The sequence below is a fragment of the Crocodylus siamensis genome, chromosome 7 (assembly GCF_052110815.1).
Source record: "Crocodylus siamensis isolate JL-2025a chromosome 7, ASM5211081v1, whole genome shotgun sequence".
Taxonomy (NCBI): domain Eukaryota; kingdom Metazoa; phylum Chordata; order Crocodylia; family Crocodylidae; genus Crocodylus; species Crocodylus siamensis.
Genome location: NC_143401.1, coordinates 4945718 through 4961649, shown reverse-complemented (window position 1 = coordinate 4961649; position 15932 = coordinate 4945718). Strand labels below are relative to the sequence as shown.

Genomic DNA, 15932 nt, shown 5'->3' with positions numbered 1-15932 from the left:
CTGGACGCCGCAATCTGTCTTCGCCCCTCGTCCCGTCCCTGTACGCCGGCCAGGTCACTGACAATAGCAGCTTTGCTTTGCCTCTGCCCGCTATTCTTGTCTGGAATGCCGGGCCGCTGATTGGATATCTTTTGGGCGATGAGGAGCTGGGGATGGAAAGGCAGCCAGAGAGCCTCGGCGAGGCTGGGGAGAGGAGCGGAGGGGGAGCCGCAACAGGCTGCTTATCAGGGTGACTCTGGAAAAGATTAGCCCGGGAGAGATAAGCCTGCAGCGCTTTAATATTGTTAGCAAGGAGTAGCGGGGCATTAGCATTAGCCGGCAGGGTGGCAGCAGGTGGGGGAGGCGTAATCTCATTAGGACCGAAGAAACCACTGGGCCGTGCTGGGGGGGAGCTGGGGCAAAAACACCTTCTGTGTGGAGCAGCAAGGGAGCGCCTGGGCGAGGGCGTCCACCCGGCAGCGTCCTCCGAGGCAAAGTACCTGGGGCTCTCGGCTGCCCAGCGCGGCTCAGAAGACGTCCGGCCTGCCCTGCCTGGGTGCCAGAGCAGCGTTTCCCTTGTCTCCGGAGCAGAAGTGCTGTGGAGAGCCTGCCAAGAAGCTGCGTTTAGACTGGGAAGAGGGAAGAGCGGTGATAAAGCGTCCCGTTATCTCTCCTGGAGCTCTGTGTGCAGGATCCCGGCCTCCCCACGCAGGGACTGGGTTGCGATGGGGAAATGCTGTTATTGAAGCTGCTGGCTGACTGGTGCCAGTGACAAAACCCATCATTGTTCTCCCCGGCCAGGGCTGGCGGCGCTGGTGCATTTAGCTGAGAACTGGAAAACAAGCCAGCGGCCTGGCTGTGGGGGGCAGCCGTCTTCTGGCTGCCCGGGTTCACGGTGCTGGTGGTACCCTCAGGGCACTGGCAGGCCTGTGCTCTACTAGGCTTGGAGATAGAAAGCAGATATGCTGGGAGTCGGTATGACCTACCCTGGAGCCATGCAGCTGTGCAGGGTGCCTCTTGCACGGTCTCGGGCCACTTGGAGCAGGGAGTAGTTGCCCTTTCCTTGCACATCCATGCTGTGGAAGAGCAGCACCTGTCTGGTAGGTTGGGACCTTCGTCTTCAACACGTGGGCATTGACTCTTCAGGTGGTTTTGCAAGCCCCTCCTGCTGGGTGTCCCACACTGCTCCCCCCGGGTCAAAGGGGATGGCACCACTCTTCTGCTGAGGGCAAGTCTAACGAGTGGCTCAACAGGATATTGGGCAACGTCTGCACCGGGAAGTGCAACGACTTCGGCAGCACTGGAAGGGGTCTAGAGGCTTTTGAGAGGATCTGTGGACGCAGGCCTGCTGTGCTCAGTGGAAAAGCGAGGCTGTTTTGACTTTGCTTGGGCACATCACCTGCAGCAAGATCCCTTTTGCTGCAAGGCTTGGTGCTTTCCTGCACCTCTGAAGCTGGGAGGGGCTGGAAACCCCCCCTGACACCTCGGAGTGAGAACGTGCCCCGAAGGTGAGAGGGTGTGAGGGCAGCCGTTGGCTTCAGTGGGTGTCTGGAGTGATGGCCTGACGGGGAACTGCTTTTTTGCAACTGGAAGGAGTCATCGCCAAGTTTGGATGACGCTCGCTGGGGGCAGGCCCAGCCGGCGTGCGACGAGCGGGTGCTTTCAATTGTGGCGGATGTCAGCGTAACGGCTCCTGTGCACGCTGGGGACCCGACTGCTGATGCAGAGAGCACAGGATGGAGACGTGGCACTTCTACAGGCAGGAGCGGGAGCTCAGGGCACACCTGGTGTGTCGCATGTGCTGCATGGGTGCGTACAGATCTCCTTGCGTAGTGCCTGGCTGGAACCAGGAAGGTGGCGCATGGCAGGGAGTGGGGTGTGGCACACAGGCCCTTTTAGTTAGCCCTGATGAACTGCAAGGTCTCGGGCCCATGCAGCACAGAGCAGGAAGGAAGAGATATTAAGGCCATGACTGGCTTTGCGGGAGGGTGGTATTTCTAGCTGGAGGGTGGGGGCTGGGACCATCATGACCCAGGGATACAGCTGCAGCAGTTCTGCTACATCTTGGTTGCATGTTTTCCCGTGGTGCCAGGGTTGCATGTTTTCCCGTGGTGCCAGCTGGTTTACCCCGTGTAAGGAGCAATCTTGTATGGTACTCCTCTGTTTTCCCCAACTGTCAGTCTCTTCTTTTCAGGGCCCGCTTTTGCGGTTGGGTGGAGAGAAAGGGAGGAGTGAGCTGAGAAGGGCAGCCGGCCCGGAGCACCCATGTCCTGGGGTCTGCTGCACTGTGCACTTCAGTGCTTTGAAAGCTCTCAGGGCCATCTCGGGGCAGAGCGAGGCCCTGGAAAGGTGGGAGGCTTTCTCTGGGAGGTGGGGTGGCACTGACGAGGCTTAGGGGGGGTGAGGGATGCCCCTGGGATTTATGGGGTGGAGGAGGAGGAGGATTAGGATTAGGAGCTGACAGTGATGGTGCATATGCCCAGCCTTTGGGGATGGGTCAGTAGCCCAGCAGCCACCACTATTGGGTGCTTTGACCGCAGGAGTGTTGTTTAACTAGAGGAGAGAGATGGGGTCTGTCCAGGAAGTTTGTGAGCCTGGTAGTTGCCTGCCAGAGTGTAAAACAAAAGAGAGGACATTTTTCTTTGTTGCCTTTTATTTATTTCGGGAACTAATATTGCTGGGTTTTTTGAAACCACATCTCTGAGGAACATAGATACTCCAAGGGACTTTCAAAGCTAGCAAGCACCCCCCGCTGCACCACGTATAATCTGCCATAAAACTCATCAAAGTCCCTCTTAAAGCTAGCTGCTGTCTGCTCCCAGTCCTTCAACAGGGAGGCTGTTCCCTGCCTCCGAGCCAGCTCCCATTCTCGGTGAGGCCTGACTGAGCTGTCCTACCCCCGCTAATCTGTGAGTCTTCAGAGGTCACTAGGATCTCCCGCTAAGGCGGGGGCTACTCCTTTCTGGATCAGATACAGGCAGGGAAGAGGCCTGCTTAGAAGTGCGTGTGCATCTGCATCTGCATGAACCCCACAGGCCAGGTTGTTGCCCCCCCATACGGCGGGGAGCAGGCTGGCACCGGGGTTGGGTGCATGGCACAGGTGCTGTGAGCAGGGGTGAGACTTGTTCACGTGCTTGCTCAGAGACAGGTATGCGTGCACACATACGTATACTGTACGCTGTCTGACTGCGGTGTGTTTGTACTGCATTTACATAGATTGGTTCGGCTCTGTGCGTGACAATGGGCTGAGCTGGACTGCAAAGATAAGTCTCCCACCCTGCATTGAATGGTAAAGAGGTGAATGTTTGCTAAGGGGCCATCGCTAGTCTTGTGACTACTGGCTCTTCTACCAGCTCTTTCTTGTGTTTTAAGACACAAAATAAGCCAGATGCCCAGAGCTGAATAGGGACACATGTACGTGCATGTGTGCACGCATGTGTGTGTGCATTTCAAAGTGGACTGGGTCTGATGTCTCAGGAAATCCCTTCCACTCCTCTGGTCCTACGAGTAGGTGTCTGCCTCCATACTATTAGCCAAAATGTTCCTTCCTCCGCTGCCGTTCACAAGGTATCATTGGGCTGCCGCCTGCATGTGGCTTGTGCCGTACTTGAGAGGAGAGGGGGGCTCACATAGGAACCCAACTGGTGGGTAAATGTCTGGGCTCCCCGTCCTTGCTGTTCAGAAGCTGCCCCTGTCTAGAGAGGCATGTCTCTGTGATAAGTCCATCGCGTGCAGTGCCTAGCATGACAGGGGCCTGGAGGTGGCACTTAATAATAGTCCCTGAGGGACATGGCCAAAGGCCTGGCAGCTGGGGACTTTAAAACAAGACAGGACATAGTGTGGAGAATAAACTGGAGGAGGAGTCCTGGGTTGGCCCAGGAGGACAGGGATGAACAAGGTATTTGTCCTGCGTGAATCTATAGAAGCAGAGTTTTCCCCCAAGCTGATAAGTGCGGAGGATGCTCATACTAGGCCAGGCTCTTGGGGACCCTGCAGGTGAGCCTCCTGAATCCCAGCCGAGATGTGGAAGTGGCTGCAATGGAGGATGCGCTTAGTGGGACAGGGTGGGGACTGGGGTGGATAAATCTCGTCAGTCATGAGCCACGAGAGGGCATAGTCTTTGGGTTATCCCCCGGTCTTATCCTTAGCTATGGTTCAGTCACCCAGGAGTTGGCCAGAGATTTCTTTGGTGCAGGGGAGACTGCTAGAAGAGAGGCAGTGTGGTTTAGTGGATAGAGCACTGGATTGGGGCTTGGCAGCCCTTGGGTTTTGTTCTCGGCTCTCGCTTCCAGGTGACCTCAGGCTGGTCACAGCACCTGCGTGCCTCAGTTTTTCCACCTGAAGGGTCCCTGACCTTTGCATCACAAGGAGATGAAAAGTGCTGCATTGGAGCTGAGGGTTATTTTTAGGAGTGAGCTGCTTGCTGCTGCATCGGGGCATTCACAGCGAGATAACATCTTTGCAGAGGTTGTGGTGAAATCACCCTTTATGCATGGCACGCTGTGGTCCATATGCCAGGGGCCTATGGCTGGAGTGTTGTTTAAGACTGAAGCAAAAACAAATATAGCGTCACTGGATTGAGTTAAAAAAACACAACCTGTGGGGCTGTGAAATAGGAGCTTCGTGACCAGGAGCAGCCAACAGACTGCAGCCTGGCAGTGCAAAGGGTAGCTGGATTGGTGGAGCAGCGGGCCCATTAAAGAGGAGAGAGGGTTGCTAACACCTGTGGGATGCAGAGTGTAGAAGGGATCAGGTAGATGACAGTGAGCCATGAAGTCGAGCGCTGCCTGGCTAGAAATGCTGCTGCCCCTGCCAGGCAGTTGGTTTGAAATGCTGGGTGGAGCAGAAATGGAAAGGGGTTGCGGGGGGCAAGTGCACCAGTGTACCCTACCTTGGATCTGCCCCTGAGGCGCCACACAGTATCAGCACTGTTGTGTGTGCAAACATCTATGTGCTGCACAAGGTCAACTCTGAGATTTCAGATAGGAATCCAGCGTGTCGGCAACATTGTGGGCTTGCTTAGTTCTTTGCAGAAGAATTGCTCTAGTGTTTTTTCCCTAGTCGAGGAGGAGATGAGAGCTAAGACCTGGCATTTTCCAAGCGGGGCTGGAGTCTAGCAAGATTGGACCTCTGGTTCTGGATGGATCTGAAGCTGGCCTGGGTGAGAGCATGATTTGGAAACTAGAGCAATGCAGGGGTGGCAGGGGCATCATGGTCATAAAGTGCGCGTTGCCTCGGCCAGCTCCCAGGCAAGTTTGTCGATCCTGTTCTTAAAAAGCCTCCATGGATGTGGATGCAACAGCCTCCCTCATCCTCCTGCTCCAGTGCTCACCTGCCTTTTTAGATAGGAAGACTATCTAACCTAAATCTCCTGGAGGCGGATTAGTCTCAGCCTAACCTCCACGTGCACGGAGAGCGAGTGCTCATAATCCTCTGTCTACCAGCCTTTTACAGAGTTGAAGCCTTGATGTCTTCTTGCTCGCTCGCTTTTTTTAATATTAAACAACTTTCCCCATAGGTCATGCTTTGTAAAATCTCTCGCCATTCTTGCTGCTCTCCTCTGGACACCTCATTTATCTACATCTCTCAAAGTGCAGTACAGGAAACCAGAGCCAGTCCTCCAGGTGAGGTCTGACTGGTGCTGAGCAGAGTGGAATAGCTCCCTCCCTCGTGGGAATCCGATCCTCCTTTTAAAACATCCCTCAATGATAATTGCCTCTTTTTTTTTGTATTGTGTTGCTGTCTCCCATTCAGTCTATGGCTCCCACTACCCCCGTGCTGTTCTCCAGCCAGATAATTCCCTATTTCATAATTGTGTCTTTGATTTTTTTTTTTTTCTTTAAGCGAGTCGTGCTTCAGCACGTCTTGTTTTTTTATTGAATTGCAGCTGATTGACTCGGGACACATCAGGGTGTTTCTAAGTCTTTCTTGGGGGCATTGCATGGTGGCTGCAGCCAAGGCTGGGGATTTGAATGGGGATGATGGCAGTGCTCCTGTTGGGTCTTAAAACTGGAGGTTCCTGGCTTTTTGGTCTTGTCCCTTTGTTCGAGGTCAGACTGATGTCATATTTGGGGTCAGGAAGGAGTTTTCCCCCATGCTCAGATTAGTATGGACTAGGAGGGTTCCCTTCTTGTAGCAGGCAACGTGGCCCTCTCCGTGGGGTTTTGAGGGTCTATTAACAATCTTTGGTAGAAGCAGAATGTCGGCTGCCGTGGTTCTCCTGCTTTGGCTCTGGCAGGTGAAGCTGTTTAAGTCTTTTGTTGTCAGGGCAGACGGTAGTTGAATGAAGGGTTTCAACGATGGCTTGCATGGGGTGGTTTGGATAGGGATGATCCTGCTTCAGGCAGGCGGTTGGGCTCGATGTGACCTCTGCGGGTCCCTTGCAGCCCCACTGCTCTCTGATTCTGCGACGGTTTGTCCAGTTTATTGACACCGGTTTGGATCCGAACCCTACTCCCAAGGGCATGCAGCTCCTTCCACCTCGTGTTGCTTGCAGATGTTATGATGTCTCCTCTCTTATTTCCTTAGCTGAGCTGGTAATGAAAATCGTAGAGTTGGACCAGACCTGACCCTGCTCTATATGCCCTCGCGTATGATATGCACTCGCATGCTTCTTGCTGTGGTTTCTTGCATCTCTGAAGTGGGAACAGGCAGAACAAACTCTGCCAGATGTTCCCGTCTGATCTCGTCTGAGCTTCCCTGCAGCCTTGCGGGAAAGCCGTTGCTCCACCCCACGTGCTTTCTTGGCCTTGCAGCTGGTGAACCCCTCCGTTGTGCCTTGGCAGGCATGTGCCAGGTTTCGGATGGCATCGGCACGGCTCCCCACAGCCCTGTGGTGGGCAGGGGAGCTGCCCGCCATGCTTTGTCGGCATTGGGCCCCTTGGCTTGACCCAGGGAGGGAAGTGAACTTGTTTGCGTGCGCTGGAGCGAGCTGGATGCCAGAGCTGCCCCTGCTGAACACTGGGACATCGAAGCTCTCAGGGACCCAGACGTGCCCTTGGCTGAGCCGAGGGACTAAAATAAGCAGTAAACCCTAAAAATCCCATGAACCGAAAATACAGTCAAGGAATAAGGTGCTAACTACGTTTACGGTCAGAATTAAGCGGGGTCTTTTACCAGGCAGCCATGGTTTTTATGTACCTTTGCAACCTGCCTTCTCAAGAGGGTTGGGACATGGGGAAGGGGGCGGATGAATCCAGCTGCTTCCAAGGGGGCCGCACTGGAGTAACCCCTTCTTCGCCTTCCCAGTGGCTCCCTTATAGCATGGCGGCACAGGATAATGAGGTTTCAGGGTCTGCGAGTCTTGCAAAATCTCCCTGTGGCTTCCAGGTTGCCCTGGTGCTGGTATGACATGCCTCAGGCCTGGGCTGGGCTGGGGAGAAGGTGCCCGTGCCCTCTGTGTTGCTGTTACCTGTATCTTCGCATGGGGGAAGGTTGTGAGCCTTTCAGCTGCATTATGAAGGGCAGGTCTTGCTTCCCGATAGTTGCTTGTCTTCTTCCCCTGCTGCTCGTTCGGAAAAAGGCCTGGCAGAAGGAGCAGCTTAGGGGGCGGTGGGTTTTTTAAGGTAATTTCTAGCTTAGGGGCTAGAAATTCTGCCCATGCCCTTGCTGCACAATTCGTGGCTGTGCCATGTGGGAAACAGGTGGGTTATTTCGCTGCGGCAGTCTGAGCATCTTCCACTGCAGTTGAACTTGTTCTTGCCTGTCTGGGGAACTTTTTGAAGCATCTGGATATTTAATTTTGCCAGGTGGAGAGCTTGGCACACTGCTGTGTGGCTCTAAGCGCGGCTGGGCAGAAGGGAGGACTGACAGTGGCTGGGAGAATAGAGGAAACGGGACTTTATCGAGTCCTTTTTCTTGCACCCCAGGCCTCTGGGTATCAAGAGGACAGACTGATTGCCGTGCTGTCCCTGTCTAAGCTTAGAAGCAGCAGTGTCCCCTCCAGTATGGGGTTCAGTTCTTCTGTAGGGTCCTGAGGTCTTCCTGGCAGGGGTCCTTAAAATCAGTACCATGGGCCGAGACGGTGGATGTAGGCCGGCCTGGGGAGCAACCTGCAGTTGCACTAATGACTAACCCAAATGCCTCTCTGTGCTCTCTTCCCAGATGAACGGGATCGAGTCCAGAAGAAAACCTTCACTAAGTGGGTCAATAAACACCTGATGAAGGTAAGAGTCACTGTACTGCACATGGTTTTCAACCTGCCTTGGTCTGTCCGTGCTAGCTTTGACCCAGAACCAGCTGGCCTCGCTCTGTCCCTGGAGTAGTGGGCTAGTGCTGCCCTCTGGATGCCGCTATGCCAATGGAAGTTCACAGGGCTTTGGAGAGCACTGAAACATCAGGCGAGCTCTCATGTGCCATCGCATTTACCTCTTAATGGGAAAATCATGCATCAGGAGAAAGCATTTCATAGTCTTTGCAGCAACAAACACCCTGAGAGAGAGAGCCCATCTTGTTCCTCCCTGCCCCAGTCCATCCCTGGGTGAAGAGAGGGTGCAGGTGGTGCCTCGAGTCACCGTGCATGTGGTGGCTCAGTGACTGCCCCTCCAACGAACTCGTTCCCCTTCTGTGCTGGTATTCACGTAGCTGGGCTTTATTGTTCTCCTGATGCCCCTGCTCTTTGCTTGTTTGCCTTTCAGGGCTGAGATTGCTCCTTCCTGGAGAGGAGAAGGGGACATTGCTAGGCTTGGCCCCTGTCCCCCTCTCCCCCTGGCTCTGAGCTCTTGAAGCCTCTCTCTTGCTTGAACAAGAAGTCCTTTGGTGGCTGTGCAACAGTAGCTGGTGCTGCCTGTTGGATCCTTCCCGGAGCCCAGCCTGATGACAGGGCCTGGGGAGAGGGAGACGGGGCAAGGAAAACATTGCGTCTTTGTTAGGGATGGGAAGCCAGCCAGACCTAGGCTCTCACCCACAGCCGCACATGACCATGGCAAACAGTGGCAGGAAGCCTCCCTTTGCACTGAGCTTTCTGCTGCTCTTCAGCATCCCCCTCTCCCCTCCTTTCTCTTGCCTTTCTCCTGCAAGGTCCTGGAGCTTGAATTTGGTGTGGCCTCAAACTTGGGGCTCATCCTTTTTGATGCCAGTGAGGGGGAGTGAGGGTTCAAGAGGAGCTGGGGGCTTTAGAAGAGGCTGAGATCCAAAGGTTGCATAATTCATTTCTTGCCTTTTGCAGTCCTTCCTTCCTGCTTGAAAGGCTATGATCCAGAGCCTGGCCAGTCCCTGCAGCCCTTGCTGGTCAATCTAATACCTGCTGCTTGTTGCACTAAGGGTCCCAGGGAAAGGTGTTTTGAGCAAGCTTTCTGGTCCCAGGAACTTGTGCCAGGTTGTGTCTGCAAGAAGTGGGAGGAGGTCCAAGGACTCTGTCCCTGCAGGGGGCCTTGCTTATTGAGTCATGCCATAGCATATTTGTTGGGGTCCTGTTTCTGCACAAGAAACGCCAGGTCCAGAGCAAAGCTAATCTTGCCTAGGGGAGGTCTCCAGGCTCTGTACTTTATGGTGTGCAGGAGGGGCTGGCGTGGCTGTTTTCTGGGACTAAATGGCAAATGCAGGGGACTGGACCTGGTGACCCAGCCGGTCCCTGGCAGCTGTAGGTTCTTCTGCAGGTCTGTGCAGTCATTGCCGAAAGGATACAGCCCGTTACCGACATGCCCACGCCTCACTTATGTGACCCATGGCAGGGGCAGGGTCACTCACGTGACCTGTGGCACTTGCAGCTGGTTTGGACATGAAAACTTGCCGGATTTGAATCCCTGCCGAGCCGCTCGTTAGCTCCTGTGAGCTTTCCTGCCACGTTTGGAGCAAAGCTTTTTAAATCTTGAGTGATTGAATAGGATTATTGCTGCATTTCAAGGTGCCTCCCCCTTGTCTTGGAGAACTGCCAGGCATTTTTAAATTAAATCTGGCATCAGTGGAAAGGTTTTTGGCTCAGACATGGGAGGTGTCGTCGTGCTGCTGTGGCGAGACTGGGGAAATTGCAGACCTGTATGCGAATAGCCCAGGACCACCCCTCCTTTCCCTAACCTTCAGCAGCCATAAAACGGCCCGCTCCCTGCCTGCCTGTGAGGTCATCCTGGGTTTGTTACTATATTAGAATAAAGCACTTGAGTGGGTGAAGACGGGAGCCTGGGATTCAAGCCTCTACAGGGCACATCGCCTGTGCCAAAGGCATTCGTTTAGAGGGACACAGTCAACCTGCTTCCATCTGCCTTCGACCCTGCAAGGATACCCACCTGTCCTCAGAGGGACATCTGACATGCCCAGAGGGAAATAAGATGCACTAACTGTTTTGAGAATCAATTGCCTGTTGTTATTGGTAGCATATTTTAGGGCATGCATGTGAAATCAGGACCCCATTGTGCAAGGTGCTGTACGTTCATATGGTTAATGACTGGTCCAGAGTCGCAAAGAACGTGTGCTGCAGGGCGGGGAAGTGACAACTCCTCTCCCCAGTCTCAGCGAATGGGCGACAAAGATGAACCTCTATGCAGGTTATCTTAAAGGTTGAAACATGTTGCCAGTGACTTTTTAGTTTTGGAAAAGGCTGGCAGTAGTTGAGAAGACCCTGAAGTTGGACCCTGCAGTTGGCCAAGGCCAATCCAGCCCCAAGCTGCTGTCCTTTAATCACAACCTGCTTTGATAGCAAAGGGGCGGCATGTGAGCATTTTTGAATTGCACAGGGCTGAGGTATCTCGAGAGTGGTCTGTTGTGTGTCGGCCACCATAACTCTTACCAGGTCCTTTGGCAGGTTGGTGTCTCATTCCTGAGGTGATTAATTGGGATGTGACTGAAACCGGTGACACATTTATTGTTGAAGTGCCAGATACATTGCTGTGGTGCCCTTTATGCTTCTGCATCTCTTCTCCATTGTAATAGAGTAATCCCCTGGCTCAGGGTGGTGGCAGATCCCTGAAAATGTGGTGTCCTCTTGTGCTCCGCAGGTGCGCAAGCACATCAACGACCTGTATGAGGACCTGCGAGATGGCCACAACCTGATCTCTCTGCTGGAGGTCCTGTCGGGTGTGAAACTGGTGAGTTCCCACACTGCTGCTGCTGCTGCGTTCGCCGTCAGAGATTGGATCCTCTTACTGCACCTTCCTCCTCTCGGCCTCTGGTTGGGCGTAGGGTGATCGGTGTTCATTTCTCATATCCAGGCTTTTCTTTGGTTTTGGTTTTCATTCACTTTTTTTTTTTTAAACCCCTTCATTGAAACATTCCCTCATCCAGCTGGTCTCCTGCATACCATCAAAGCGTGCTATTTGCTTGAAAAGTGCCCATATCTAGTGCTTACGGTAGATGTGCGCGTTCTTCAAGTACTGCTTGAAGGATGCATAAATGTCAAAGGAGACCCCTTTCACAATCACGTGGCATGCTTCCCTCTCCAATGATCCCTGCCTACGTGGGGCCTCCAAACAAATGAGGAAACAGCACTTTTCTTCTGATGCATTCCTCCTTGTACAGCACGGGCTATCTTCTCTGTGCTTAGATAACGAGTCAAGGTTCCAGCTAACACAGTTTTCAACGGTTTATCCAGTTAGTGCAGATGGGGTTAGAGCATGATTCAGATGCTTGTGATGTGCCAGCCCCTGGCTTGGCAGAGGTTTGGGAATGCAGTCCGGGCCTGTCTATCAGAAGGTTGGACTCGGAGACATTCTTTACCTTGATTAATATTCATAGGAGCAAAGGAAAGTAGGTCTGGAAGGGAACTCACAAGGTCATCTAGCCCAGCCCTGTAATTGAACATAATTCAGGGACTATCTTTAAGCACAGTCCCTTAATACTTAATTCAGTAATGAGCCCTGTTTTTTGGTGACGCCCACTTGCCCTTACCACGGGGAAGCTGGGTGCAGCTCCCAGCACGGCCAACCAGTAGCTTGATTTTTCAGTCTCTTACAAGACCTGCCTGAACCTTGAAAATCAGCTGGGCTAGGTGTCGTGCAGTTGTTCCTCTGTCCTGAGCTGTTTCGCTGCGGGGCTACTTCAGCTCCCCTTAGTGTTTCCTACTTAATCCAGTTTTCAGTTCACGGGCTTGTTAGAATCCTTGCTTTTTTGCCCATCCTCTTCAGTGTGGTAGCCTGTCCTCTCACGTGCTAACTGGCGTGAGAGATGGGCATGTAAGTGGAAATTGCTTTCCAGGGAGAAAACATCTTTTCTTGCATGGTGAGCATAGACAGATCACTTTGGAGACCAAGCGAGTTGTGCAGCACCGGGGCTGTTACATCAGTAACCCTTGAATGGCATGTATGGGAACACATTGACTCACTGGGTTCCCTCTGGTGATGCCAGATTACAGTTTGTGGATGTTGGAAAATTGGGATTAGGCACTTCTAAGCCAGATGGCTCCACTTGCAGGGTTTTCTGATCAAGGGCAGTCTCAGTTTAGGCAGCTTCTACACAAGATCCTGCTGAAGTAGCAAGGGAAGGTTGACTCATTCTCCAGTAAAATCTGGTTTATTTGTCACCTGAGTGCTGAACTGGAATAGATGACCTCCTAAAGTCCTTTTCAACCCTAATTAATGATTCTCTGATCCGGTAGTGACCAACCATCACTGGGGCAGGTGACTGGGAGGGCAGTGTGAACAACGATGAATTAAACCATGGTGGGAAATTATCCTCTAGGCATATTGACCAGTTTGTTGTAGATGGTTCATTATTGTTGGCCGTGCTAAGAAGAAGTGAAGCTTCTCCCAAACTTTGCCTTAAACGTTCGTAGAGTCATAGATCTTAAGGCCAACAGAGGCTGTGAGGTCTCCTAGTCTGAGCGGCTGTGTAACACAGGGCGCCGGGTTCCCTCTCGGCACCCCTGCATCGGACCCACCAGCTGGCAGTTGACGTAAAGCATGTTGTCAATACTGGGAGTTGCTTTCAGCCTCTGCTTTTCTCTCTGCCTCTGGCCCCTAGAAGGTACTACCTTCAAGGCATGATTGATCAGGTAATCGCATCTTCAGTATGTTCATGAAGTTAAAGCTGGGGTAAAACAGGGAGTAAGCCACACGGTTTTTACACAACATAGGTGTCATGGTTTTGTGGCTGGTTCCCATCGCATCTGAAATTGAACTTGGGGCCATTGCGGTCCTGGGATTGGAAGCGCCAGTCAGTTGATGGGTGCTCTCAGCTCGGGGAGCACATCGTGGGTGGGAGAGCCACTCAGCTGATCAGTGCCTTCAACATCTAGAGCACTTTGGAGCCTTGATGGTGGTGCTGGGATCATCATAGGGATCTGATTCCTGCACCTTCCTCCCATGCATGGGTCAGGGATCAGATCCCATCGCGCCCTTAATTGAACATCTGTCAGCAGCTTCTCGTGAGGGGACAACTCTATTAGCAGTGCCCCCACAGGGACAAGCAGTGTTCAGGAGACCCACCCGGCTTTCATTTTCCTACCCCAGCTGGCACAGTGGGCAAGGGACATACTTTTCATTATTTGTTTTCCCACCTGCTGCATTTTAGATCCTTTCTCTTTGGTTGGATTTTTTTTTTTTTTTTTTGGTTTCTTTCTCTCTGTCGTGACGTTGCCATTGGTGTTGTCTGTGCCACCCGCACTAGCACAAAGAGCCTGCAGGTCAGAAGACCCTTCGCCCGGTGAGAGCGCCTTCCTGGCGCCGCGCAAGCAGTGAGGAGCGTGAGGAGGAGGAGGAGGATGGTGATGCAGTAGGTTAACCCCCTCCTGGGAGCAGTGCGATAGTGACTGACACTGAAGTGCCATCAGATAGTCCAGTTGTAACCAGGCGCTGAGTGGGTTGCACTGGTTTACATGGGATTTGGCTAAAAAGAGACTGGGACATTGGTCACAGCTCATAACAGCTACCAGCTAATTGGTTGCGAGTGATCATTTTGTCTCTGAAACAGGTCCGAGTAGAGCTGAGCCATTGGGTGGGGTGTGTAAGGGGATGACTGGAGCTAAAAGCATTTAATCCCATATTCCTTCCAACTGGATTATCTGGGAGTGCATTTTGGTGCTGATGGCCTGCAGTGGGGGAATGCCTGCCCACTTGGTGTGAGAGCATGAATGCCAGTCACTCGGGGCAGGCTGCATACTGCTAGAAAAACCACAGGCCCTGTGGGGCTGCTCCCCCAGGGTGAAGCCCCTGGGGTCCTGCACACTTTCAGATGCAAGACGTGCTCTCGTTTCGCTCAGAGGAACAGGCGGCCTCCAGGACGGCTCCTGTGACACTTGCTAACCTCTCACTGCATGGCGGTCCTCTGCCTTGTGTGACACACCGGGCATGGTAGTGTAGTTGTCAGGCAGTGAGGACTAACCTTGCATGATTGCAAAGTGTCTGGTTTGTAAGCAACGTGCTCTCAATGTCCTGGCAGCAGTGTGGCCCCAGGCCTGTGAGCAGAGCTGGGTGGGGGGCCTGGGAGATCCCAACTCAGGTTTCCTCCAAAGGGGATCGTGCCTCCCCGACGTGAGAGCAAAAGCATTTTGGCTGGTTTCAGTGGAGAGGCTCCCACTTCTTACCAGCTTTCACTCCCCAACATGTCCTCCGTCCTGGGGGTGGTTTCCTTCTGTCCGGCCATCCCCCTGCCTTGCTCTCAAGCTGCTGTCAGCTGCAGTGTCTTGGGGTGCCACTTCTCTGCCCAGGGTTGGCCTTTCTGCAGCCCAGAAAGACCTCCCTGTTGCTGGGTTTCCTTGTGAGTCATGTCCTCAGTTGGTGGCTTTGACTTGGCTAACTTAGAGAGCTTGATTGCCCTCCTTAGAGGTCAGGGGTCCATGCCTGATGTTGCTGCACCCTGCAGTGGGCAGAACGGGGCTACCTTTGTGCAAATTTGGGACTGCCCGAGTCACTGCTTCTTGGCCCATGTCCCAGTTCACCCCGTGGTAACTGCCTGCCTCCTGTTTTGGGGTCCAGCAGGCATAGAGTGGACATGCTGTGTTTGCAGTGGGCTTCCTAGTACCATCTTGGAGGGTGTAGGTGAGTCTCTCTGCAGATGCCCAGGCTCACAACACCCCTCTCTTGCATTAAAGGTGAAGGCAAGGTTTGGAGATTGGGTACTTCTTTCGACACCCTCATCCCCAAACTCCATTATGTTACGATTGTCTCGGGGCCTTCCTAAATAAATGACTCCAGGCACAAGTGTAGGAAAGAGTGCCGGCACGCGGGCAAGTGCAGAATATATTGTGAACTTGAAGTAAAACTGCACGTGCATTGCCGTTAACAGTCAACAGAAAATAACTTTAAATTCACAAATGCGGATTCAATGCATCTCACACTTTCCTTCCCCTTCCCGATGGGCACAACAGAGTTGGGGGGGGCGGGGGCACGTGCCAGCTCTCCTGGGCTTCAGCAGCAAGGCTGGAGCCTGCCCTACAGCAGTGCTGCCCCCCTTTCCCCAGGCTCTGCCAGGGCCAAGAGCTGCTGTTCAGTAAGTGAATCGGGCTGGTGTAAGGAGGGGAGCAGGTAGGGCTGAATGTGGTTCGGCTTTGTTTTTTCCCTAGGCAGCTCCCATATAGTGAGCTGTGTAGCAGCTTCTCCTTGTGTGCTGAGGCCAGGTTTGCAGTAGCCCAGCAGCTGGCCAGAGACAGAAAGCAGGAGCAGGAGGCAGACAGAGCTGGCCCTGTAGCTAAGGGCCTTGCTCCCTCCACCAGTTGGTGCAGTGCAGACCTGCTGGCACAGGGTTTGAGACCAGGCTGAGACTCCTGCTGTCACCCGCATGGGCAGGGCTCTCAGTCGGTGTCTTTTGAGGAGTACTGCCTTCTCCCTCGTCCCAGGATGTTTTGCTGACTGCTCAGCAGAGGTGCCTGGGACCCCACACCCCCTACATTGGGCTGGGCTCACTGCTAGAGCCCTTGGGGGCTGCACCTGTGTGAGACGTGATCTCTTGAGTGAGCAACGCTGCTAGGGGCAGTCAGGGACCGATGCTTGGTACAGATTCTGAGGCTGCAGATAGACCTGCTGGGTCAGCACCCAGCTCAGGACCCAGCAGGAGGTAATCTATGTAGTTTGCCCAACTCTGCCCAC

General features: G+C 53.4%; 1 protein-coding gene across 11 annotated transcripts in view; it reads left to right on the top strand.

Annotated features, from left to right (window-relative positions):
* MACF1 (microtubule actin crosslinking factor 1) overlaps positions 1–15932 on the top strand; it is a 225318-nt gene that overhangs the window by 62251 nt on the left and 147135 nt on the right. For 8 of the 11 annotated variants that reach the window (XM_090058664.1, XM_090058667.1, XM_090058657.1 and 5 more), the window contains exons 2-3: positions 8083–8144; positions 10911–11000. In XM_090058664.1, the coding sequence (XP_089914790.1) occupies positions 8083–8144; positions 10911–11000 (152 nt within the window). Of the gene's footprint in view, positions 1–8082; positions 8145–10910; positions 11001–13515; positions 13621–15932 lie in introns of all 11 variants that reach the window. The other 3 variants (XM_090058656.1, XM_090058658.1, XM_090058659.1) reach the window with 1 other exon arrangement.